The sequence below is a fragment of the Miniopterus schreibersii genome (assembly GCF_964146895.1).
Source record: "Miniopterus schreibersii genome assembly, chromosome: X".
NCBI lineage: Eukaryota > Metazoa > Chordata > Mammalia > Chiroptera > Miniopteridae > Miniopterus > Miniopterus schreibersii.
This window is the reverse complement of record NC_138104.1, coordinates 71,689,605-71,716,048: the sequence shown is the minus strand read 5'-3', so window position 1 is coordinate 71,716,048 and position 26,444 is coordinate 71,689,605. Positions and strand designations below refer to the sequence as shown.

Sequence of the window (26,444 nt, the reverse complement as noted above, 5' to 3'; positions counted from 1 at the left end):
GTTTCAAAGGGCATGGAGAAATTAGTGAGATAAAAGGCTGGGGAAAGAATGTTCTAGGTGGAGGAAACAGTATGAGTGAAGGCATAGAGTTGTAGAGTTCAACATGATATACCAGGTTCGATAATGCTCGACCTCAGCGGGTTTGCAGTGACAGGAAGCAAGCTTTGAAAGAACAAATCATGAAGGGCCTCAGAAACAGCATTAAGGAATTTAGACCTTTACCCTGAAAATACAGCAAGATGCTTAAGGATTGTCAGCAGGGGAATAATATTGACTGGCTCAGGGAGTAAGGGACAAGAGGCATGGATATCCATTGGGACACTAGCACACTAGTAATCTACAGCCAAAGAGGCCTGAACAAAGGCATTGGCTGAGGGGATGGAGAAGGCCAGGGGACAAAGAACTATTAAGGAGATAAATCTACAGGCTTTGGTAGTGGATTTTATGGGAAGTGGAAAAGAAAAGAGTCCAAGATTCCTAGAATTTTGGCTTGGGCAGATGGCTGGATGATGGATCCACCAATTAAATGAATAAGTATTTGAACTTAATTCCATGAATTGAATATGCCTTACTGTTCTAAGCATCGAGAACGCAAAAAGAGGAAGAGAGAGATGAAAAATACAAATATATCAGTACGAAGCCTAGTTCTTAGCTCCCTGAAGGCCCACAAGACATGTTCATAATTATTGGGCCTTTGTAAGACTTCAGAAACTTGGCATTTAAAGCAACAGCTGGTCTTTTCTGAGTGGCACATGAGATGCGTTCCTGACGACTCTGCCCAGTTACTACTAGCAGAAGGCAGTACAGTGCCCTGGGAAAAGCCTGAGCTCTGCAGCCAGACAGCCCAGCTTCCAATCTTTAACCTGCTGTTCCTCACCTGGAATGATCACAACAGAGCAGGTAGTCCCACCATCATTACCTTCTCCAAGCCCCAACCATCCAGGATGGTTCTGCAATTACAGAAAATGCCAACAAACCTTGTTGCTTCCTTAGGAAATCAATTCTAAATCAGTGGGCTTTCCAGGAGGAATCTGCCTGAGCCACACAAACTTCCCTTTGCCCACAACAATTATCCTCTTCCTACCTGCATGTCCTCCACTTGAAAAATTTATTCTTAATTATAATCTATTTTATACTTTTTGATGCTATATTATATAGTGCATAATTCATAGCTTATATTCTCTATCAATAGAAAATATTCTCTTCTGTCCTCCTTAATGCATTTTCGGCCTTGAGGACTACATTATCTATTAATATTGTTTCTTTCTTTTGATTTGTAGTTCCTTGATTTACCTTTGCTCATTCTTTTATTTTTAATTTTGCCATCTTATTTTGTTGGCAAAATGTGAAGTAAAAATAGAAGAAAATGAACAGAAATGAAATTACAGTAGGAGACTTTAGTATTCTACCATCAAGTTAGGACATGTAAAATATACCTAAATTACATTTAAAGTCACAGATTTGAAAAATACGAGTAAGGTTCAAATGTTTTACCGATTTTGTACAAAGAAAACATTCTTTTCAAGTGTCCATGTGCATTCCCAGTTCTAAGACCTTGTTGGTTTGCCCTTATCTACTGTCTTTTATTATTCTGATTTATTATGAACTAGCTAGCATATCACATAGCATAGAGTAAGTATCAGTAAATATTTATTTGGGGAATGACTGAATGCATCAATCAGGTCACACCACAAAACCCCACAAAAACAAAAAAAACCTCAACAAAAATCCTCCAAAGCAGAATTGTACCAATCATACCCTGACCACTATGAAAGAAAAGCTCACCTAAAGGAGCTCCAAAGTAGTTGAGTGTGGGAGACAGGCAGGCTCAGGGAATGACTAATACAATGGGAAGGATGTGATTTTATAAGCTGAACAGATTGTTCTCGGTGCTCCAAGGAGAGAATGACTAATTTACCTGGGAGAATCAGAGAAGGGAACATTTCATTTCCTAGGGATTGAGTTTTTTGTTTAGTTTGGTTTTATGCTTTAATATTAATTTGTAATTTTTCATGTCACTCTAACCTTAGTATGGTGCATGGCAGAATGTGTGCTCAATAAATGTTTGCTGAACAAATGAGTCAATGTCAGGATATTCAAAAGGAAATGCTAGCTCCATCTTTTGGCCAGTACTGCTCTTCAACCAGCCTTGAATGAATTATGAGACAAAATGTGTAGGGTCCAAGGAGTCAGAGGAGTGAGAGTTTCACAAATGAGAGAGCAGGAAATGAATATTAACCAATATTTAGTGATGCACATGATGTGCTATTTTTTAAATTATATGATTCCACTGGGGATTTTCTTTGGAAAAACTATAGCATTGCTAATTTTCCAAGGAAGTTCCTCAATCTCAATGACAAGATGGCATCTGTATTAGTACTACTAGTATTTACATTATTATACATACTATATACAAGCATTATGTATTATATTATGATATATGCAAACTGTAAGTTACTCATAAGAATAACATTTACTAAATGCCTCTTGCATTCTAGACACCTCAGCAGGAACTTTATTTACACTGAATGTGGTAGCAAAGAATACAGACTTGGAGTCTGACATACTTGGTTCTAATCAGGGTTCCACTTATTTTCTATGTGACTCTAGGCAAATGCCTTAACCTCTAAGGGGCTTCAGTTCACTCATCTCCACAATGGGAATAATACTGCCTGTATCTCAAAAGGTTGTAATAAGTAAAGGAGAAAATGCATGTAAAAGCACTTAGCATAGTGTCTGGTACAGCAGCACTCCTGGTTACCATTCACAACTAAGCCAATTATAATACAACCCTTCCTTTACTATTTGGTGAAACCCCCATATATCACATATTAAAATCTCACATGTACAACCATCTGTTTCTACCCTATTTATTCTGTTTATCTCTCATGTCAGTACCAATATTTGGTAGTGTCCCCTTTTACACTACTTCTTTAATTTTAAATAACATTTACAATTTTATTCTTATTACAAAAGTTCAAGTTCATTCTCATCCAGAAAATGTAAAAAAATGTATAAAGAAAAAGAAAAAGAAAAAAATAATTGTACTCTTACCATTCAGATACAACTACCATTAAGACTGTTATGATTTCGGTTTCTTTCTTCCTAGCATCTCAAATCTCAATTTTTTCTCTTTTCCACACTAAGTATGTATAAAATATTGTATCTTGCTTTTTTCACTCAACATTATGCTATGAGAACTTTTCATTCATTAAATACTTTTTAAAAACATGATTTTTAATAACTGCATGTTCATGTAAGTGTATCAATTTAAAGACTCCTGTAATATTGGAAACTTATACAATTTATACTATTTCTTGTACTATAAATAATACTACAAAGATCACATCCACACATCTTATCAGTATATCTGATTGTTCACTTCCTTAGGATAGATTCCTAGAAGTGGAATTATTATGTCAAGGGTTATATCTATTCTAAAGGTCCTCAACACATACTGCAAAATTGTTTTCCAGACCAGTCTGTCCTATCTCCCAGCAGTGATGTCAGCATGGGTTACCATTACTCTTTGATGACTTAATGGGCAAAAAAAATCCCTTGTTATTTAAATTTCTGTTTGTCTGATTTCTAATGGTAACATTGCATATTTCTTCCAAACACTTATTTACTTCTGACTGGTCTCTATCATAGATGTATCAGTTAATTTGCTTGTTCTGTCTACACCCCCCTCTCAGATAATCTAAAGCCTTATCTTTATAATAGTGATAGCTATTTGGACACAGTGTGGACAGTTGACCCAAGTTAAATCAATCCACCGTGTGCCAGAGTCTTGAGAATTTGAGCTAAGAAATTCAGTGTCTGCCCAGCCACATGGCTCAGCAGGTGAGCATCGACCTAGGATCCAGGGGACCGCGGTTCGATTCCCAGTCGGGGCGTAAGCCTGGGTTGAGGGCTCGATCCCCAATCGGGGGGTGCAGGAGGCAGCCGATCAATGACTCTCTCATCACTGATGTTTCTATCGCACTCTCTCCCTCTCCCTTCCTCTCTCTGAAATCAATAAAGATATATTAAAAAAAAAAAGAAATTCAGTGTCTGACGAAACACTAGCAGAAAGAAGAGCTACACAGACCCATGAAAGAGTATGCAGTCTCTGTTCCTGCTTTTCTAGCACTGTTCCCTGTGTGCAGCATTTTTATTTCTTGTCCTTGGATGACTACGAGACTACCTGTTATATATTTACAATAAGATAGCTGGAGTGGCTTGTTTCTTGCAAACAAATCTAAAGAGAGTGTCATTTATCCCCTTTTGTTTTTGGGTGCTAGTATTTAAAAAGCCTTTGAATACTGACATACTTTCTGTCCTAACTTGCAAATATTTTTCTAGTTTATCGTATGTCTTTTAATTTTATGTACTGTGGCATACAGATGCATTCAGTTATTGATCTTCTTTTTAACATTATTTTTATTGATTATAGAGAGAGAAGGGAGAGGTATAGAGAGATAGAGAGAAACATCAATGAAAGAAACATCTATCGGCTGCCTCTTACAGCCCCCCTATTGGGATTGAGCCCGAAGCCTGGGCATGTGCCCTGATTGGGAACTGAACTAGCGACCTCTTGGTGCATGGGACTATGCTCAACCACTGAGCCACACAGGGTGGGCTGATCTTTTTAAATCTTCTCTTCTGAGGGGGAGAGTGCCTCTTTATTTTTTTTCTTTAACACTACTCAATTTTTAAAATAAACTTTTTATTTTGCAATAATTATACATATACAGAAACTTACCTTAAAAACCTTCAAGGTGTAATTTATATAACACAAAATTCATCCATTGTAAGTGTACAATTTAATAATATTTAGTAAATTTATAGATTTGTACCACTACCACCACAATTAAGTTGTAGAATATTTCCATTGCCCCAAAAGATTTCTCATGCCCATGTGCAATCACCTCATTTTCAACCCCAGGCAACCACTAACCTACTTTTTCTTTCTATAGATTTGCCTTTCTGGATTTTTTGTATAAATGGAATAATATCATGTGGTCTTGTGTGTCTGGCTTCTTTCCTTAGCATAATTTGAACATCTTTTTATGTGTTTATTTGCCATTGTATATTCTCTTCAGTGAAATGTCTGTTCATGTCTTTTACCCATTTTCTAATTAGTTTGGTGTTTGTTTTTTACTGTTGAGTTTTGAGAGCTCTTTATATATTCTAGATACTAGTCCTTTATTAGATATGTTGCTTTCAAACATTTTCTTCCAGTTTGTAGGTTGTCTTTTCATCTGTTTTACACGGGTTTTCAACAGGCAAAATTTTTAGACGTGATGAGGTCAAATTGATCAGCTTTTCCTTTATGGATCATGCTTTTGGTAACAAGTCTAAGAACTCTTTGCCTAGCCCTGAGGTCCTGAAGATTTTCTGTAAGTTGTATAATTTTATGTTTATATTTAAGTCTGATCAATTTTGAGTTAATTTTTGTATGAGTGATCATTAGGTCAAGGTTCTTTTTTTTTAGTCCATGAATGTCCAATTGCTCCAGTGCCATTTGTTGAAAAGGCTATCCTTTCTCCACTGAATTGTTTCTGCACCTTTGTCAAAAATCAGTTGAGCATATTTGTGTGGTTCTATTTCTGAGTTTTAAATTTTGTTCCACTGACCTATGTATTTATCCCTTAGCAAATATCCCCACTGTCTTGATTACTTTAGCTACATATTAAGCCTCAACATTGGGTAGAGTGTTTCCTTCACTTTTCTTTTTCAAGATTGGTTTAGATATTGGATGGGCATTTCTATAAAAATTTTAGAGTAAGTTTGTCTGTGTCCACAAAAAAACTTGCATTAAGCCTATAAGAATTGCATTAAACCTACATATAAATTTGAGGAGAAATGACTGGTAGTGATGAGTTTGATTTTAGCTTGAAGCCTGGATTCCTGGGAGTTGCTTCTGGGTCAGTAAAGCTTATTTTTCAGTCAATGTTTGGTCAACGGTGGTGTCTCAGTCCCTTGTACCCTGTTTCTGCCCTGTGTTGATGAGTCTTTGTGTGGTTTTGGGAATACTCTGAAGTCTGCCCCAAGTCCTGTTCTGGTTGCTCCTGAGTGGGTGCCCTCTAGTGCATGCACACATCCTTCCTCACCCCCCCTCCCAAGTTAACTGTTAGCCCAGAGGGCTCTTGGCTGTTTCTTTCCCATGTTCTCTCTATGAAGCTTCTGGATGCTCTGCCGTTTTGCTTGTATCATGCTGCTTATATATCTTAATCGCTTACCATCAAGGTCCCTGTTGTTTTTGACATGCTCTTAGCCATGGAATTTCCCATCCTCGGTTCCGAATAAAGACAGTTCCTTCAGGCAGACACATGGAACTCTTCATTCTTGTGGCCTGCTTTTCCCCTTAAGAAGAACTCCTGGTCACTGGACCAGAATGTGGCCTCCTTCTCCCAGAGTGATAACTGACACCCCTGCTCTACAAGCACACGTTAGAAATAGGGGGAAACCACCTGGCCAGGCGTGGCTCAGCAGTTGAGCGTCGACCTAGGATCCAGGAGATCGCAGTTTGATTCCCGGTCAGGGCACATGCCCGGGTTTTGGGCTCAATCCCCAGTCAGGGGCGTGCAGGAGGCAGCCGGTCAATGACAACTCACTCATCATTGATGTTTCTATCTCTTTCCCTCTCCCTTCCTCTCTCTGAAATCAATAAAGATATATTTAAAAAGAAAAAGAAAAATAGGGGGAAACTGGAAGGCCCCTGGTCTTTTTGGCTTGATCTTCCCAGTGTGGAAACTCTTTCGTATACATCAGCTGGGGTGGGGATGATTGGGACCCCAGGTATTCTTGCAATGATACCCCTGTATTACCCCTGAGTAGAAGCTGGGTGGGTGATTCCCTTTACCATGCCTACTGGACGTAGGGCTGGGGTTAACGAGAAATGGCAATAACCCTCTCCTAGGATGAAACCATAACCCAAGAATGGGAGCTGAGAGAAGGAGTCCTGTCTTCTTGGCTATATATGCCTGAGGGTTAAAGGATTAAAAAAATAATTTTCACCTGTTAAATTGTAATTTGCTGGGGAGACGGTTTTCTGTTCTTCTGGATGTCCTACCTCTTGTCTTTCTTTCCACCCCACCCCCACTTGTGGTAAAATGTACATAATATTTACCACTTTAATAATTTTTAAGTGTATGCTTCAGTGGAATTAAGTACATTCACATGGTACACTATCATCACCACCCATCTCCAGAACTTTTTCTTTGTCCCAACTTGAAACTCATACCTATTAAACACTAACTCTCCATTTCCTCCTCCGCCCAGCCTGTGGAAGCCACCATTTTACTTTCTATCTCTGAATTTGATTACTCTAGGCACTTCACATAAGTGGAATCATACAGTATTTGACTGGTTTATTTCACTTAATATGTCTTCAAGGTTTAGCCATGTTGTAGCATGTCAGAAGTTCCTTCCTTCTTTTTTATTTATTTTTGTTTTTATCTTTTAAATATATCTTTATTGATTTCAGAGAGAGGAAAGGAGAGGGAGAGGGAGAGATAGAAACATCAATGATGAGAAAGTCATTGATCAGCTGCCTCCTGCACGCCCCTGACCGGGATTTGAACCACGATCTCCTGGATCTTAGGTCAATGCAAGGGCTGAATCATGCCCAGAGCCTTCCTTTTAAAGAAAAAAAAAGTTTTTATTTATTTGAGAGAGAGTGAGGGAGGAGGAGAGAGAGGGAGAGAGAGGGAGAGAGAAACATCGATGTGAGAGACACATTGATTGGGGATGGGGGAATCAAGCCTGCAACTGAGGTATGTCGCCTTGGCCAGAATCAAATCCAGGACCCTTCAGTCTGTGGGCCGATGCTCTAACCACTGGGCAAAACTGGCTTGGGCTATACCACCTTTTAAAAAAAAAAAATCTTCATTGATTTCAGAGAGAGGAGAGGAGAGGAGGAGAGAGAGATAGAAACATCAATGATGAGAGCGTCATTGGTCGGCTGCCTCCTGCATGACCCTGACTGGGGATTGAGCCCGCAACCCGGGCATGTGCCCTGAGCGGGAATTGAAGCCCGATCGCCTGGATCCTAGGTCGATGCTCAACCGCTGAGCCACGCCCGGCCGGGCTATACCACCTTTTTAAAAAATCAATTAATCCATCTATGGAAATGGGTTACTTCCACCTTTTGACTATTGTTAATCTGCTGTTAAGCCCCTCAAGTTAATTTTTCATTTCAATTACTGTACTTTTTAACTCCAGAATATCTACTGGGTTTCTTTTTGTAATTCCTCTCTTTATTGCTATTCTCTATTTGATGGGTCATTGTTATCATACTTTAAATTCTTAAGTATGATTTCCTTTAGTTCTTTGAATATACTTATAGTAGCTGATTAAAAGTCTTTATTTACTATGACCTACATCTATACCACCTCTGAGAGAGTTTCTATTGACTGCTTTTTGTTCTATGTATGACCACACATTATCATTTCCCTGAAAGTCTTGTAGGTTTTTATTGGACACTGAACAGTTTTGATAATATATCGTAGCAACTCTGGACTTTTGTCTCCTTCCCCAAGTATTGATGGTACTGACACTTTTTTGTTTGTTTAGTGACATGTCTAAACCTATTTTATTTTTTTTTGAACCAATTTCAGAGAGTCTGTTAATCCTTCAAGTGTGTGGTCACTGATGTCCCTGCTCAGATTTTTATTTTTATCTTGAATTCTCTTTCCATTTATAAGCCTTGCTTCCTTGGAGTCTCTATTGGATCAGCACAGCTTATTAGTCAGCCAGTGATTAGTCAAAGGTTGTGCAGAAACATCTTGAGCCAATAAATCTGCCTCCCGCACACACCCCAACTGGGGATCAAGCCCCCAACCTGGGCATATGCCCTGACCCGGAATCGAACCGGTGACCTTTTGGTGCACGGGACGATGCTCAACCCACTGAGTCACACTGGCCAGGGAGAACCTGCTGCTTTGTAATACAATTGATTCTCAAAAGAGACTCCTCAACTCCACCTATGAATCTGGAGGAGCGATCTTGTCAAATTTCAAGTTCTTTTTCTGGAAAATTGTTGAGATCTGAATGAACCTTGCTAGAAAAGATAGGGCCTTGGTGCATGCCTCTCCACATTCAGCAGGGCTGCCCCCTAGAGCCTGACAGAATTCCTTATTATCCTTCCCTCCTCATGGTGACTATTATATGTGTAAAGATTCTGCCTTCCTCAAAATATTTCTACCTTTCCTAGTAGACTCTTCGTTTCTCTAGAACAACTGTCCAAGTGCTTCACCAACTTAAGTTTTAGTCACAACTTCTCCAAGCATTACTTTACAGTGGAACCTCGGTTCTTAAACTTAATTCATTCCGCAAGGCTGTTCGAGAAGCGATTTGTTAAAAAACCGAATCATTTTTCCCCATTAGAAATAATGTAAATTGAATTAATCCGTTCCAGACCCACAAATGATTTCCTGTTTTAACCTTTCTTACATAAAGTCCATGTCTAATGTACTGTTTAATCTATAAATAAACATTCTCTTAAATTTATCAAACCACCCCCTACTAGCCTTAAATGAATCACTTTCAGCACTCGTTCCCGGGTGTCTTTCAGGTCAGCATGCAGCATCTTTACTAGTTCATTTATAACTGCCTCCGAAATGGCTGTCACTGGCTAACTGCTCTTCATTTATCCAAATCAACAACAGTTTTTCTACCTCTTCAATTGCCTGTGATCACTGCTTCTTTCACACCCTTAGCAACAAAAGCATTCTCTCCTTTGTTGCCTGAGAGATGCTTTCTGTCATGCTGAAAGGGTTTCCCGCTTTTTTCAGCATGAAAGGGCTGTCAGATATTTTTTTTCCTTGTGAACAACTTGGTCGAGAAGCGAATTAATTGTTCAAGATGGAAGACGTCCAAGAAACGAGGTTTGACTGTACTTTCTTTTACCTACAGTTAGAAGCAATTGAAGAGTTTAGACTCTAGTACTCAGTTAGGCCATAGTTCAGTACTCCTACCAGTGTTTACATGACATTTCCGGGCAATGCAGTTATTTAGGATAAGTTAAGCTTCTCTTAAAATTGAATTATATTTCCAACTAGATTTATGTTAATCTTTAAAACTGCATTGTTTTGCCATTTTGCCTTTTTAAAAGCATAGGAATTCGGAGCTGGAGAGACTTGGGTTCAAGGTCTTTCACTACCCCTTACTAGCTATGCAGCCTTTGAACCTTTATTTCCTCATCTATAAATAGAGATAAATAATACTTTTTAGCATATTATGAGGATTTAGTAGTATCACACACAAAGGGCTGACTTAGCATATTGCCAGGTACATAAGTATGTAATCTTAGAAAATCTATTCTTGATGATTGTACAAACACTGATTATTGCCTTGTGCTTTAATAAAGGGCTTATATGGGGTACAGATTTATGCAGGTGAGTTTCCCCTTACGCTAAACAACTCCAGATGATGACTCTTCTATTTTGGTTCTTAGGTCTTTTAAAAAGTAATCTTTATATCTTTTCCAAGGCTTTTAGGCAATAGGCTATCACTTATCACTGCTGTCACTAGGGCTGGTTCTAAGAATAGCTCCTACTCCCTGAGTCACCTCCTTTACAACTGGCTACTTCTGATTTGTTGTACACTGGGTAATCAGATGACCAAATTGTCAGAAATGTGTCTAAATTAAAAATAAATAGGTTGGGCAGAAGGTAAGGTTCTCTTCAGTGGAAGCATACAGAAACTATTAGGCTATTAGAGCATACTCTAAGTTGGGGGTGGGGAACCCTTTCTCTGCCAAGGGCCATTTGGATATTTATAACACCATTCACAGGCTATCCAAAATTATCAACTTAAAATTAGCTACGAAAAAAGCTCCTAGATTTATTGAATTTCGAGTCCTGCCTGTGGTTGCCTTGACAGGGCCAGACCAAATGATTTCGCTGGCAGTATATGGCCTGAGGGCCAGACGTTCCCCATCCCTGGTCTAAGTGATAGTTTATAGCTGTTCATGAACAATTTTTACTTATTTTCATGTTCCTGGATATGTTAAAAAAACACAGAGAATCAAATAAATTGGAAAATGAACTACTACTATACTTTTGAGAGAAAAGATAAAAACATGTAATTCCAGAGTTAATATGAGACAATGTAGGGCTGTAGCCAGGAATATATTAGTAGCTAGAAGGTATAAATCCTATCTATTATTCTTATTGGGAAGACTTCTTAAATCACCAATCTTAATCTCAAGGTAGTTAGAAGATTAAAATATATTAAGATTACGCATCTCTTATTAGTTATAGGCCCCCCTGCATGTATTATCTAAATCCTCAGCAGCTCTGAGAAGAATTATTATACCCATTTTTGATGAGGTAATGGATTATTTTAAAAGGTTTAAGTGACTTATCCAAACTGCAAAGTACCACAGCCAGAATTCAAACTAAGGTCTGTTGAGTTTCAAAGTTCAATGGTCTATAACAACCTTCTGGTGACTTGTAGGGATTGACTTCTTCTTCGCACAAAAACTTATTTCCTCTACATCAGCAAATAAACAATGAGAAAGTATAATAAAAAACAGAATACTATCTATAATCACAATAATATATATCAAGTACCTAGTAATTAATTTTTTAAAAAAATATATCTTTATTGATTTCAGAGAGAGGAAAGGAGAGGGAGAGAGAGAAAGAGAAACATCAATGATGAGAGAGTCATTGATCTGCTGCAGCCCGCAACCCAGGCATGTGCCCTGACTGGGAATCGAACCCTGATCGCCTGGATCCTAGGTCGACGCTTAACCGCTGAGCCACGCCCGGCGGGGCCTAGTAATTAATTTAAAACACAGCAGACTTTTATGGAAAAAATTAAGTCTACTAAGAGATAAAGGAAAAGATCCAAATAAAGGGAGGGGTCAACTATGATCTTTGGATGAGAAAACTTAACTTTATAAAGATGTCAACTCTCCCCAAATTAATCTATAAATTCATTTCACTGAAGAAAAAAAACCCAACAAGATTTTTGTGGAAAGTGGATTAACTCTAAATTATATTTGGAAGAATAAACTATAATTTTATTTTACTTTTTAAAAATATATCTTTATTGATTTCAGAGAGAGGAAAGGAGAGGGAGAGAGAGAGAGAAACATCAATGATGATGTCCGGCCAGGTGTGGCTCAGCAGTTGAGTGTTGACCTAGGATCCAGGAGATCGGGACTCGATCAATGACTTTCTCATCATTGATGTTTCTATCTTTCTCTCTCCCTCTCCCTTCCTCTCTCTGAAATCAATAAAGATATATTAAAAAAGAAAAGAAAAAGAAACATCAATGATGAGAGAGTCATTGATCAGCTGCCTCCTGCACACCCCTGACTGGAGATTGAGCCGTCAACCCAGGCATGTGCCCTGACTGGGAATAGAATCCCGATCGCCTGGATCCTGGATTGACGCTCAACAGCTCAGCCACGCTGGGCCAGGCAAAACTATAATTTTATTTACATGGTGCAGGAATAGCTACAAATATGAAACATGGAAAGCAAAGAGCGGAGATTTGCCCTACCTGAAATTAAGGCAAACTATAAACCCTTAATAATTAAAACAATGCTGTCCTGGCGAGGAATCAAATAGGCAATGGAACAAGATAGAATCCAGGAAAGGACTCATGTATATTCAGGAACTTGGCATATATGAAAGGTAGTAATAAAATCAGTGAGGAAAGAAGAAATCATTTAATAAATGGAATTGGGAAAACTGGCTTCTTTTGTAGAGAAAATAAAATTAGATCCTTTCTTAAAGCATATATAGAATAAATACCTGCTATATTTAAAGAACTGACATGGAAGGCAACATTATAAACTATATTAAAATGTAAAGAATATTTTTATCACCCAGGGGTAGAGAAGAATTTATTGACAAAGATCCCAAATGCACACACCATAAAGGTACAATTTGATGGGTTTGACAAAACCAAAATTAAATACTTTTCAGTTAGGGGTGAAGTGTACCATTATCTGCAATTTACTTGGAAATCCATCAAAACGGATGGATACATGGATGGCTAGAGATGGATAGTTATGTGGAATAAAGTAAGTATAGTAAAATATTAATTGTAGAATCGAAGTGGTAGGCATATGGCTGTTCGTAATACTAGTCTTCCAGCTTTTCTGTATATATGAAGTAATAAAGAGTTGGTGAAAATTTAATACTTTTGTTCAACAAAGCTACTGTACATAAAGTTTTTAAAAATTGTGACTGGTTGGAAAAGATATTATATACACACACAGATATAAAAATTTGCTATATATGTATGTGTATACTTCTGTAATCAGCAAGAAAGATAAGTAACCTAAAAAAGTTTGCAAGATAAATAGGCACCTCAGAGAATGAGAAAATAAATGGCTATATGTACAAAATAGAAGCTCAACGTCACCTATACTCAAAGAAATGCAAATTAAAAAGATACTACTAGTTGAAGTGCTGGATTGGCAAAAAATTAAGAAGTTATATGAGTCCTGCTGGCATGGCTTAGTGGTTGAGCATCGACCTATGATCCAGTAGATCACAGTTCGATTGCCAGTCAGGGCACGTGCCCGGGTTGCGGGCTCGATCCCTAGCCGGGGGGGGGAGTGCAGGAGGCAGCTGATCAATGATGTCTCTCTCATCATTGATGTTTCTATCTCTCTCTCCCTCTCCCTTCCTCTCTCTGAAATCAATAAAATATATAAAAAAAAGAAGTTATATGATATTAGTACTGGCAATAATATGAAGAAATAAAAACCCTTATGCATTGTTCATAGGATTATAAATTAGTATATATACAATCCAGAGCAATTTGTCAATATTTGGTGAAAAACCTATATGCATATTTTACAGGATCCAGGAATTCTACTCTGAGTATATACTTCAGATAAACTGATACAGGAACACAAAGAGAGACATCTATGAAAATATTCCCTGCAGCACTATTTGTGATATCCAAGAACTGGAAATAACTATCTATCAATTGATAAATAAAATACAGTTGACCCTTAAACATAGGAGTTAGGGGCGCTGACCACCAGCACAGTTGAAAATCCATGTATAACTTTTGACTTCTCAAAAACTTGATGACTAAATAGTAGCCTACTACTGATCATATAAACAGTCGATTATACATATTTTGTACATTATATGTATTGTACACTGTATTCTTCCAATTAAACAACCTAGAGAAAAGAAAATGTTATTAAGAAAATCGTAAGGGCCCAGCCAGCGTGGCTTAGTGGTTGAGCGTCGACCTAGGATCCAGATTGCAGTTCAATTCCCAGTCAGGGCACATGCCTGGGTTGTGGGCTCGACTCCCAGTAGGGGGCGTGCAGGAGGCAGCCGATCAATGACTCATCATTGATGCTTCTCTTTCTCCCTCTCCCTTCCTCTCTCTGAAATCAATAAAAATATATTTTTAAAAAAATAGAAAATCGTAAGAAAGAGAAAATACATTTATAGTATTTATTGAAAAAAATCAGCATATAAACAGACCTGCACAGTTCAAACCCATGCTGTTCAAGGGTCAACTGTACTGTGATATTAGTATTTGAGGGAACATAATCTGGTAGTCAGGAGGAGTGAACCATACATGAATATGGATAGATCTCAAAAATACACTGAATGAAAAAATAAGAAATAAAATGAGATGTTCAGCACAATATCTTTTATATAAAAAAGGAAAAAAATCTACAAATACAAGTGGTAGTATAGACTGTGCATAGATAGTATTTAAATAAATATATGTAAGATAGCTTGGAAAGACACACATCAAATATTCCATAGTAGATAACTATGGGTTGAGAGAAAAATGGAACTGGATCAGGAATAAAGACTAAAAGGGACAAAACTACATATAAAACCACATATAAAAGAGATTATGCATGGAGTGATGATGACAGAGAGATCATAAACTGAAAAGACTATCATAGCAATCAATTTCAGTGTTTTTGAAGTCTAAGCTAAATACAAAACCAAAACCTCCCCACCCCAAACACCATAAAAACACTTGATTAAAGGAAATGTCCAAAACGTAAAAGAGAAATGAACTGGCTACCTCCCTGTCACATGGCTTACCGGAGTACACAGCACATGAGCAGCAGATGGGTGGGCACATTAGCTGGATTGAGCATACTGGGTGTATCTGACTTCATACAGGCCAGGAAGGCCCTCATCCTTCTGTTCTTGTCCTCAACTGCTTTGCCCAGCCAGAGCTTCTTGAGGTTTGGGCAAGTCCATTCCCGAAATGTCAGCGCAGACACCAGCTCGGGGGTTTGAGGTGACTTCCCTTTATAGGCAGACCACTCTTTAAGGATCACTGAAGGAACTGGAAAACAAATTGAGGAAAAACAAGTTCTAGAGAATCTCTGAGCACTTCTGCAGCTGGCCACAATGGACAAGATCAATCACATTTCAACATCTTTTTATTTTTGTTGCTGTAATTTTTATTGTTAGCAGAAGTAGTAAGCATTTACTATATGCTTGATATGTGTTAAGTACTTTGCATATAAATGTAAATCTCATTTACTCTTCAGAACAATCCTGAGAGAGGTTATGCCTATATTATGAAAAACGTAGTGTTCATTTTGCAGATGAAGAAATCAAGGTTCAATGTCACACAGTTCTTTTTTTTTAAAAAGATATACCTTTATTGATTTCAGAGAGAGGAAGGGAGAGAAAGAGAGAGAAACATCAATGATGAGAGAGTCGTCATTGATCGGCTGCCTCCTGCACACCCCCAACTGGGGATCGAGCCCGCAACCCCAGCATGTGCCCTGACCGGGAATTGAACTGCAATCTCCTGGATCCTAGGTCGATGCTCAACCACTGAGCCACGCCCGGCCGGGCTCACACAGTTCTTAATTACATTGAAACTCATTTCTGAAGTAGGTGTACCAGCCTAGGCAAGGAAGGAAGTCCAGAAAGAATTATGTGACTACCTGGCTTCATAACAGATTATAGAACACCCCAAAAGAATTTTAAAGAATTTCCCAAAATTCTCAAAAAGCCAACCTCTTTTAAATTTACAAAGGTGTAACAGACAACGAAAACATGGCTTCTGTCAAGACATCTGCCATCTACTCAGTTACCCAAGCTACTAACCTGGAAGTCATCCTAGAATCCTTGCTCTCCTTCACCTCCTACATAGCTGGTTATCCCAAAGGTCCTGGTGACTCTACTACCTTATCACCCCTTATATCTTCTCCCTTTTCTTCATCATGACAAATATTGCAGAAATTCAGATTTCATCATCTTTCATCTGACAAGAGTCTCTACACTACTGTCCCTGCCTTAACTTAATCCTTCCAGGTCCCCCTCACACCCATGTTCCACAGCCACTGGAGTGTTCTTTTTTTAAAAAAAACCTCTTAGTTTGAAAAAATTACAGATTCACAGGGAGTCACAAAGATAGTAGAGAGAGGTCCTGTGTACTCCCTACCCAGTTTTCCCCAATGGTTATATCTAAAATAATTACAGCAAAATATCAAAACTAGGAAACTGACATTGGTATAATTGTGTGTATAGTTCTGTGTAGATTTGTGTAACCACTACCACAATCAAGATATAGAACTATTTCATCACCACAAAGATCTCCCTTATGCTACCCCTTTTATGGTCACACCCAGTGACCTCCAGCACCATCCCCAGTCCCTGGCAATCACTAATCTGTACTCCAAATCTATAATTTTGTCAATTTGAGAATGTTATATAAATGGAATCATAAAGTATGCAATCTTTTGTGACTGGCATTTTCACTCAGAATAACACCCTTGAGATCCACCCATGTTGCATGTATGAATAGTTCATTCCTTTTTTCTTTTTTTTTTTTGCCAAATAGTATTCCATGATATGGATGTATCACAGTTTAACCATTCACCTTTTGAAGGATATCTGGGTTGTTTCCAGTTGGGCCTATCATGAATAAAGCTGTTATTGTACTTTGTGTACAAGTTCCTGAATGAAAATAAGACTTCATTTCTCTGAGATAAATGCCTGAAAGTCTAAGTGCTGGGTTGTATGTTAAGTACATTTTTAGTTTTGAAAGGAACTACCAAATTATTTTCCAGAGTAGTGGTACCATTTTACATTCCCAACAGCAATTTATAGATGATGTTTCTCCACATCCAATCCAGCACGTGGTATTATCACCATTATTCGTTTTAGCCATTCTGATAGGCATGTAGCAATAATACCTCATTGTTGTTTTAATTTGCATTTCTCAAATGGCTAATAATGAATATCTTTTCATATCTTTACTTGTTCTATGCATATCTTCTTCAATGAAATGTCAGCGCATGTCTTGCTTATTTCCTAATTGAATTGTTTTTCTAATGTTCAGTTTTGAGAGTTCTTTACATATTTTAGATACTAATCTATATATGTGGTATGTGTTCATCTATGGATGTCCAACTGATCCAGTGCCACTTGTGAAAAAGACTATATTTTCTCCAATGAAGTGCTTCTGTAGCTTGTCAAAAATCAGTTGGCTGTACTTTTATGGGGTTATTTCTGGGTTCCCTATTCTGTTCCATTGATCTATGTGTCTATATCACTGCCAACACTTGTCTTTTTAAACTTATTTATTTATTTATGTTAATCCTCACCCAAGGATATTTTTCCCATTGATTTTTAGAGAGAGTGGAAGGGAGGGAGCCAGGAGAGAGGAACATCTATGTGAGAGACACACTGATTAGTTGCCTCCTGCACACACCCAGCCACGGCCAGGGATCAAACCTGCAACCCAGGTACATGCCCTTGACTGGAAATCGAACCTGCTACCCTTTGGTGCACAGGCCAACGCTCTAATCATTTAGCAACACCAGCCAGGGATTCCTTTTTTTTAAACTTAAAAACCTTTCTGCCCAGCCAGTGTGGCTCAGCGGTTGAGAATTGACCTATGATCCAGAAGATCGCAGTCCAATTCCCGGTCAGGGCACATGCCCGGGTTTCGGGCTCGATTCCCAGTGGGGGGGTGCAGGAGGCAGCCGATCAATGACTCTCATCATTGATGTTTCTATCGAATTCTCTCCCTCTCCCTTCCTCTCTCTGAAATCAATAAAGACATATTTAAAAAAAAAAATTTTTGTTTTTAAAAAACTATTTAGGACACAAAACAAGGCAACATTTATTCTTTTTTTTCTCATCTTCTGGTATGGGATCTGTTGGTGGCTCCTCCATTCTCCCACTATTGCTCTCTAAGCCAGTGTTACTATCACTGGCCCCTTCCTGTCACACTGTCCACCCTCTCCTGTTTGCTCTCCTTGCCTTCTACAGGAGTAGATGTGCCTTCACCCTTCTGTTGGCTTTCCGTTGTTTCTTCAATGTGTGTCTCCTCTGTCTCCATTGGAACACTCTCGTCTTCCTTCTTTTCTTCGGTCTTGTTAGCTGCTTGCGCTTCCCCGGGAACAATATGCTCTGACTGCATGCAGCTCGCTCTGCTGCCCCCTTCTCCCTATCCTCCTGCCTTTTCTGAGCCCATTCCTCTGCCCGTGCAATTTCACCTGCAGTTTTTTCCATATCCACTTCTACTTTTAAACTGCACAACCTTTTAAGTTCATTGTTAAACAGATCTGTGCTTTCCAGTAATTTCCTCTTTTCCTGGTATCACCTCCCTATTTGAAGTTTGGCTTCCAGTTTTCGCTGATGTACCATTAAGGACTGTACCTGTCGTTTGAGCACTTGCATTCTAGCTATTGTGGCAACTGACCAAACATCTGGCACCACACTCTCACTAAGGATTTTACTGATGAGGCAGTGGTTTCTCTGAAAATGGGCAGTGGCTATATATGCTTCATTGACAAGCCATCATCATAATCATCTGGATCTTTAGCAGGCTGAATGCTCATGTAAGGTTCACCTTTCTCCATGTGAGACTGCCTATCAACTTTCTTCCTCTAAAGCAAGTTCTGCATGATTTTTTGCATTTATGTAAGCAAGGTATATGGGGGAATTATGGTAAGCCTTCATAGATTCACTGTCCTCTTATCTTTTCTGCTTCATATTCATTTAACTATTCTTTTTTTTTCTTTCTTAATTGATGGGATCTCCCCGCATGTCACCAATAATCTTGCCAATCTCTCACAGCTTTAGGTCAGGGTTGGAAGCCTGTACTTGGTCCTAGACCTTTCTGCTGTACCTCATGTAGGGCATCAGTGGCTTATCTGGTGGCATTGGGGGTTTTGAAATTGTAATACCAGAGGACATTGTGCCTGGGTTTCCTCCCAGACTGTAGTTGTTGTAGGCAAGATGACTGTATGAATTGTATCCCTCAAACCCTGGTGTGCTGGGCATTTGTGTTTTAGGAGACGGTGTTGGAGGTGGGGCATAAGATGGTCTTTTTGACATTTTGGAAGATTAAGCTCTCAGTTCCTTAAGAATGAATCTGTGCCCTACCGGTGTGGCTCAGTGGTTGAGCATCAACCCATGAACCAAGAGGTCACTGGTTCGATTCCTGACCAGGGTACATGCCTGGGTTGCATGCTCGATCCCTAGTAAGGGGCATGCAGAAGGCGGCCAATCGATGTTTCTCTCTCATTGATGTTTCTATCTCTCCCTCTCCCTTCCTCTCTTTCTAAAATCAATAAAAACATATACTTTTTTTAAAAAATAGAATAAACCTAAGACATTGTGGGCAGAAAAACACCTGCAGGTCTGGCCTCGCTTCCCTTTATCCATTGCACACCCTGGCCCTCCCACAATCTTAATTATTGTAGCTACATATATGTCTTATAATCAGGTAGAATGATTGCTTCCAATTTATTATTCCTTTTCATAAGGGTTTTAGCTATTCTAGTTCCTTTGTCATTCCATATAAATATTAGAATATTTTTGTCTACATCTACAAAGAAATCTGGTGAGATTTTTTTATTTGTTAATCCTCACCCGAGGATATTTTTTTCATTTATTTTTAGAGAGAGTGGAAGGGAGGGAGTGGGAGAGGGATGGAGAGAGAAGGAGAGGGAGAGAGAGAAACAGAGAGACATCGATTGGCTGCCTCCCGCACATGCCCTGATGGGGCCAGGAATGAACCTGCAACTCAGGTATGTGCCCTTGACCAGGAATCCAACCTGCAACCTTTTTGGTGCAGGGGCAGATGCTCTACCACTGAACCACACCTGCCAGGGGTCTGGTGAGATTTTTTTTTTTTTTAAATATATCTTTATTGATTTCAGAGAGAGGAAGGGAGAGGGAAAGACAGATAGAAACATCAATGATGAGAGAGTCACTGATCAAGCCCGCAACCGGGAATCGAACCCCGATCGCCTGGATCCTAGGTCAACGCTCAACTGCTGAGCCACGCCCGGCCGGGCTCTGGTGAGATTTTTATAGGAATTGTGTTAAACCTGTATATCAATGTGGGGAGAGTTGACATCTTTACTATGTTGAGTCTTCCAATCCATGGACATGTATGCCTCTCCATTTATGTAGGTCTTCATTGATTTTTTTCAGCAGCATTTTGTAATTCTCAGCATACAGATCCTGAACATCTTTTGTTAAATATATACCTTAGTATTTCATTTTCTTTGGAGGGACTGTAAATGGTATTGTATTTTTTATGTCAGCTACATATATTCATTGTTAATATACAGAAATACAATTAATTTCTCTGTTTATTTTATATTTTATAACCTTCATAAACTCACCTTTCAATTCTAGAAGTTTTGTTGTAGATTCCCTGTGATTTTCTACATAGACTGTATGTCATATGCAACTAGGGACAGTTTTATTTCTTCCTTTCTGGTTTGTATGTCTTCTATTTCATTTTCTTGCCTTCCTACACTGGTTAGAACTTGTAGTACTATAAGAGCAGTGGTAAGGGTGGACATCTTAGTCTTGTTCCTGATTTTAGGATAAACATATTCCGTCTTTCACCATTAAGTATCATGTTAGCTGCAAGGTTTTTATAGATGTTTATCATACTGAAGAAACTCCCCTCTATTCCTAGTTTTCTGAATTGTTTTATCGTGAGTGGTTGTCAAATGTTTTTCCGAATCCACCAAGATAATCATGTTATTTTTCTTCTTTAGCCTGTTTATATGGTAAATTACATTGATTGATATTTCAAATACTGAATCAGCTTGCAACCATGGAATAAACCCTACTTGGCCATCCTTTTAATAAATGGATGAACTCTATTGACTAATCTTTTAAGTTTTTTTACATCTATATTGATCAGTCTAAACTGTTGTTTTAATGTACTGTCCTGATCTGGCTTTAGTATCAGAGTAATACTGGCTTCATAGAATGAGGTGGGAAGTGTTCTCTCCTAGTTTCTGAAAAAAGGTGTGTATAATTGATGTTAATTCTTTGTTAAACATTTAGGAGAATTCTCTAGTGAAACCAATTGAGCAAGATTTCTTTTTTGGGAAGTTTCAAATTAAGTTTCATTGATATTTATAGGGCTATTCAAATTTTCTATTTCATATTAGGCTAGTTGTAGTTTTTATATTTTCAGAAATTGGTCCAATTTGTCTAAGTTGTCAAATTTATGTATTAGAGTTGTTTACGGTGTTCCCATATCTAACTAGGTATCTGTAGGCTTTGTGGTGATAGCCCGTCTCAATATTAGCAACTGTGTCTTCACTCTATTTCTCTTTGTAGTCTTGCTAGAAGTTTGTCAATTTCATTGTTCTTTTCAAAGAACTAGGTTTCTGTTAATTTTTTTGTTTTGTTTTGCTGTATTAATTTCATTGGTTTTTGGCTCTTATCTTTGCTATTTCCTCCTTTTGGTTTGCTGCAGGTTTAGTTTTCTCTTGTTTCTTGAAGTGAAAGTTTAAATGATTGATTAGAGCATTTTCTTCTTTTCTACTATGAACATTTAGTGCTGTAAATTTCCCTCTCAGCAATTATTTATCTCTATCTCACAAATTTTAATATGCTATACTTTAATTTTCATTTAGTTCCATGTATTTTTTTCTTTTCTTTAGATTATATATAGAAGTGCTTTGTTATTTTCCAAGTATTTGTAGACTTTCCTGTTATCTTTCTGTTTTTGATTTTGAGTTTGATTCCATAGTGATCTGAGAGTATACTACTCTGTTATGGTTTCAATTCTTTTAAATGTACTGAGGTTTGTTTTGTGGCCCAGGATACGATCTATCATGGCATATGTACTGTGGACACGTGAAAAAAACATGTACTATGCTCTTGTTGAGTGTTCTATGAGTCAATTAGATCCTATTCATTGAGTTCCAGATTCTTGATGATTTTCTGTCTAGTTGTTGTACCCATTATTGAGAGGGTAGTTGAAGTCTCTAATTATAATTGTGGATTTGTCTACTTCTCACTTAAATTCTATCAGTTATTGCATCACATAATTTGTGGCTCTGTTGTTTGGTGATACACATTTAGGACTGTTTTATGTCTTCTTGATGGATTGAACCTTTGCCGTTATGTAATGTACCTCTCTTCCTGGTAATTTTCTTTGCTCTGATGTCTACTTTATATGGTATTAATATAGCCATTCCTGCTTTCTTTTGATTGTTTTCATGGTATATCATTTTCCACCCTTTTACTTTCAACCCATCTATATCATTTATATTTGAAGTGAATATTTTGTAGGCAGCATAGAGTTGGGTCATGTTTTTATCCAGTCTGTCAATTTCTGTATTTTAATTGGTGTAGTTAGACCACTTATATATAGTTATTGATACATTAGGGATTAAGTCTGTCATTTTATTTTTTCTATTTGTTCTGTTTTTTATATCTCTACTTTCTAATTCTTCCCTTCCTATGGGTTACCTGAACTTATTTTAGAATTCCATTTTGATTTATCTATAGTGTTTTTTAGTGTATCTCTTTGTAAAGCTTTATCAGTGTACTTTCTTTTTCTTTTTTTTTATCCTCACCTGAGGACATTTTTTCCATTGCTTTTTCAGAGAGAGTGGAAGGGAGAAAAAGAGGGATAGAAACATTGATGTGAGAGAGACACATCAACTGGTTGCCTCCTGCACATGCCCTGACTGGGGCCAGGGATCGAGCCTGCAACTGAGGTACATGCCCTTGGCCGGAATCAAACCTGGGACACTTCAGTCCGCAGGCCAACGCTCTAACCACTGAGCCAAACAGGCCAGGGCTCAGTGCATTTTCTTGGTATTACACTATATATACATAATTTTTCACAGTCTACTGGTGTTGACATTTTACTAGTTCAAGTAAAGTGTAGAAACTTGACCTGTTATATCCCTTCCGTATGTAATTGTCTTTAATATTTTCTCTACAGACACTGAGAATCATATTAAACAGTGTTCTAGTTTTTGCTTCAACTATAAAACATAATTTAGAAAACTCAAGAGAAGAAGGAAAGTCTATTGGATTTATCCATATTTTTGTCTTTCCATTGTGTTTTCTTTCTTTGTAATGTCCCAAGATTTCTTCTTTCATCATTTCCTTTCTGTGTGGAGAACTACTTTTAGCTATTCTTTTAGGATAGTCTGCTATGAAAAATTACCCTAGTTTTCCTTCAATTAATAATGTTTTGATTTCCCCTTTATTCCTGGAGGATATTTTTGTTTGATATAGAATTCTGAGTTGACAGCTCTTTTTTTTTTCAGCCCTTGAAAATGTGCTACTTCCTTCTAGACACTATAGCTTCTGATGAGAGGTCAGCTGTTACTCATATTACTTTGCCCTATAGGTCAAAAGCATTGTTTCTCTCTGGCTACTTTCAATAATTTATCTGTCTTTAGCTTTCAAAGGTTTGACCATAATATATTTGGCATGGCTTTCTTTGTGGTTTATACTGTTTATAATTCACTTAGATTTTTTTTCTCTCCAAATACTTGTTCTTTATTTCTCTAAAATACTGTCCTGTGTTCATTATTAAGCAAAAAAATCGAAGATCCTAAGAAATCCCATTTACTGTTAAACCTTGGACTTACTGTTTTCTTTCTTTCTTTTTTAAAGAATACCTTTATGGATTTCAGGGAGAGGGAGAGAGAAAGATAGAAACATCAATGATGAGAGAGTCATTGATCGGCGGCCTCCTGCAGGCCCCCCACTGGGGGCCGAGCCCACGACCTGGGCATGTGCCCCGACCGGGAATTGAACTGCAATCTCCTGGACCCCAGGTCAATGCTCAACTGCTAAGCCATGCCCAGTCAAGCTTCTTCTTCTTCTTTTTTTTTTTAAATCTATCTTTATTGTTGAAAATTTTACAGATGTCCCTTTCCCTCCCTATTGATCTCCTCCACCTGGCATCCACTTCTGCCCCCCCCACCCAGGCCTTTTCCACACTATTGTCTGTGTTCATAGGTTATGCATATATGCATATAAGTTCTTGATTAATACCTCCCCCCCCCAACTCCCTACCCCCACCTTAGATCTCTCGGCTCTGCCCTGGCTGGTTTGGCTCAGTGGTTAGAGCATTGGCCTGCTGACTAAAGGGTCTTGGGTTTGATTCCTGGTCAAGGGCAGTACCTTGGTTGCAGCCTCAATCCTGGCCCTGACCAGGGTATGTGTGGGAGTCAACCAATCGATGTGTCTCTCTCACATCAATGTTTATCTCTGTCTCTCCCCCTCCCTTCCACACTAAAAAACCAATGGGAAAAAAATACCTTCGGGTGAGAATTAACAACAAAAAAAATCTCTGGGTTTTGTTTTTTCTTTGCCAAATTTGGGAATATTTTGGCTATTATTTCTTTGAATACTTTTACAGTCCCATTCATTTTCTCCTCTCCTTCTGGGACTCTGATGACACAAATATTAGCTCTTTTGTCATAGTTCCACTGGTCTCTGTTCATTTTTTCAGTCTATTTTCTCTCTGTTACTCAGATTGGGTAATTTCTATAGTTCTCTCTCCATGTGCATTGATTATTTCCTCTGTTATCTCCAATCTGCTGTTTAACCCAATTATTGAGTATCTTATTTCAGTTATTGTAATCTTTAGTTCTTAATTTCCATTTGTTTTTTATACCTTATATTTCCTTGCTAAGGCTTTCTATTTTTAATTTGTATCCAGCATGTTCACAATTGTCAAAGCATTTTTATGATGGCTGATTTGAAATCCTTGTCAGGTATTTCAAACACCTGTGTCATCTCAATGTTGGTGTCTATTTTCTTTCCTCGGTCAGTTTGAGATCTGTTTGAAATCTTTCTGGTTCTTGGTATGATAAATTTTTCAATTGAAACATGGACAGTTTGGGTATTAAACCTTGTGTTTTAGCAGATCTTTTCTGACACCCTCTGGTGGTTGAAGAGGGTTGTTGCCTACTTCCAAGTGGGAGTCAAAGTCCTGGCTCCCCACTTGGCCCTGTCTGACACCCCCCCAACAGGAGCAGGTAGGGCACCTTATTACAGTCTCACAAGGGCCGAAGAAGTCTAGGCTCTTCATTAAGCCTTTACTGGTGGGGGTAGGGGTGGGCTGCAGGTTTTCTGTGGTGTTTGGCTAAAGTAGAGTGGTTATTATCTCCAAATTGTATGCATTGCTAGATTGTTCTTTTTAGGTCCTTTGGCTAGAGAAAGCAGGCTTTTCTTGGAGTTTTCATGGTCTGCACCTGTTAGCATCTCTGGGCTGCGAGCTTGTTCCACACTGTCTAGTATATATGAGGCAAAAGTAAACCCAAGGTCCTTAGCCAGTCTGCCTTTTTCTCTTCACTTCCTAAAGTGCCCAATGCTTGTTTCATATACAATATCCTGGGCTTTTAGCTGTATTTAGGAGAAAGAATAGGAAAAAGTGTATCTACTCCCTCTTCCCAGAAGCAGAAATCTAGAAGGTTCTTTTGAACAAACTAATTTGATCGTGGCACCCTGCAGCTTAAAAACATCTCAATGGCTCCGATTACCTGCAGGATCAAGTTCCAAAACAAAAACCTCACTGAAGAGGAGAGATTATGTCAGGCACACCTCTGCATTCTCCAAGTACGGCACGGTTCTTATAAGTAGTGAATGCTTAATGGTTAAAGAATTAGGGCTTAAGTTAATGTATTCCCCATACCAATAAGTATCCCTGTGCATTATACATTTTTCTCAAAGACTGCTCCATAGCTGAAAGTAACATGTGCCTCCATAGACATTTTTGCCCTGCATCTAACTTTGAGAGATCTGTCAAAGCCAGAACTACGCTTACCTTCCACAGGCAGCCGTCGTCGTATGGCGAGGCGTTCCAATTTCCGCTGTGTTTCTGCCAGACTGAAAAGGACCCCGTACACATACTGACGAGCTGACCGGAATAGGAGAGCAGCTGGAGGCAGCTCCATGTTACATTCATCCTCAATACAGACAGGGATCTTAATCTCACCCTAACAAGAAAATGGTCCAGAAGAAAGGAGAAAATGAGTTACCTCAAGGTTTGGAGTTGAGCTGAGAAGAACCAGTAAGGAACGGTAGCCTAGCCACTAAATTTCATACTTGCATTTAGAAAGAGAGTTTCAGACTAAAAAGAGCTGTAACAAACCCAGCTGACCATAGCCATTTTCAAAGCTATGTTCCATTTTTAAAGTCTCTGCTATGACTGACTAGCTAACTAAATGGGGAAAGTCC

General features: G+C 38.4%; 1 protein-coding gene and 1 pseudogene across 7 annotated transcripts in view; both read right to left on the bottom strand.

Annotated features, from left to right (window-relative positions):
- FAM120C (family with sequence similarity 120 member C) overlaps positions 1-26,444 on the bottom strand; it is a 92,019-nt gene that overhangs the window by 15,445 nt on the left and 50,130 nt on the right. For all 6 annotated transcript variants that reach the window (XM_081125238.1, XM_081125237.1, XM_081125236.1 and 3 more), the window contains exons 9-10: positions 26,032-26,203; positions 15,042-15,291 (exon numbers count right to left, since the gene is read on the bottom strand). In XM_081125238.1, the coding sequence (XP_080981364.1) occupies positions 15,042-15,291; positions 26,032-26,203 (422 nt within the window). The remainder of the gene's footprint in view (positions 1-15,041; positions 15,292-26,031; positions 26,204-26,444) is intronic.
- Positions 18,063-19,344, bottom strand: LOC308551663 (SWI/SNF-related matrix-associated actin-dependent regulator of chromatin subfamily E member 1 pseudogene; annotated as a pseudogene). Its single transcript has one exon. The product of its transcript is annotated as an SWI/SNF-related matrix-associated actin-dependent regulator of chromatin subfamily E member 1 pseudogene (transcript).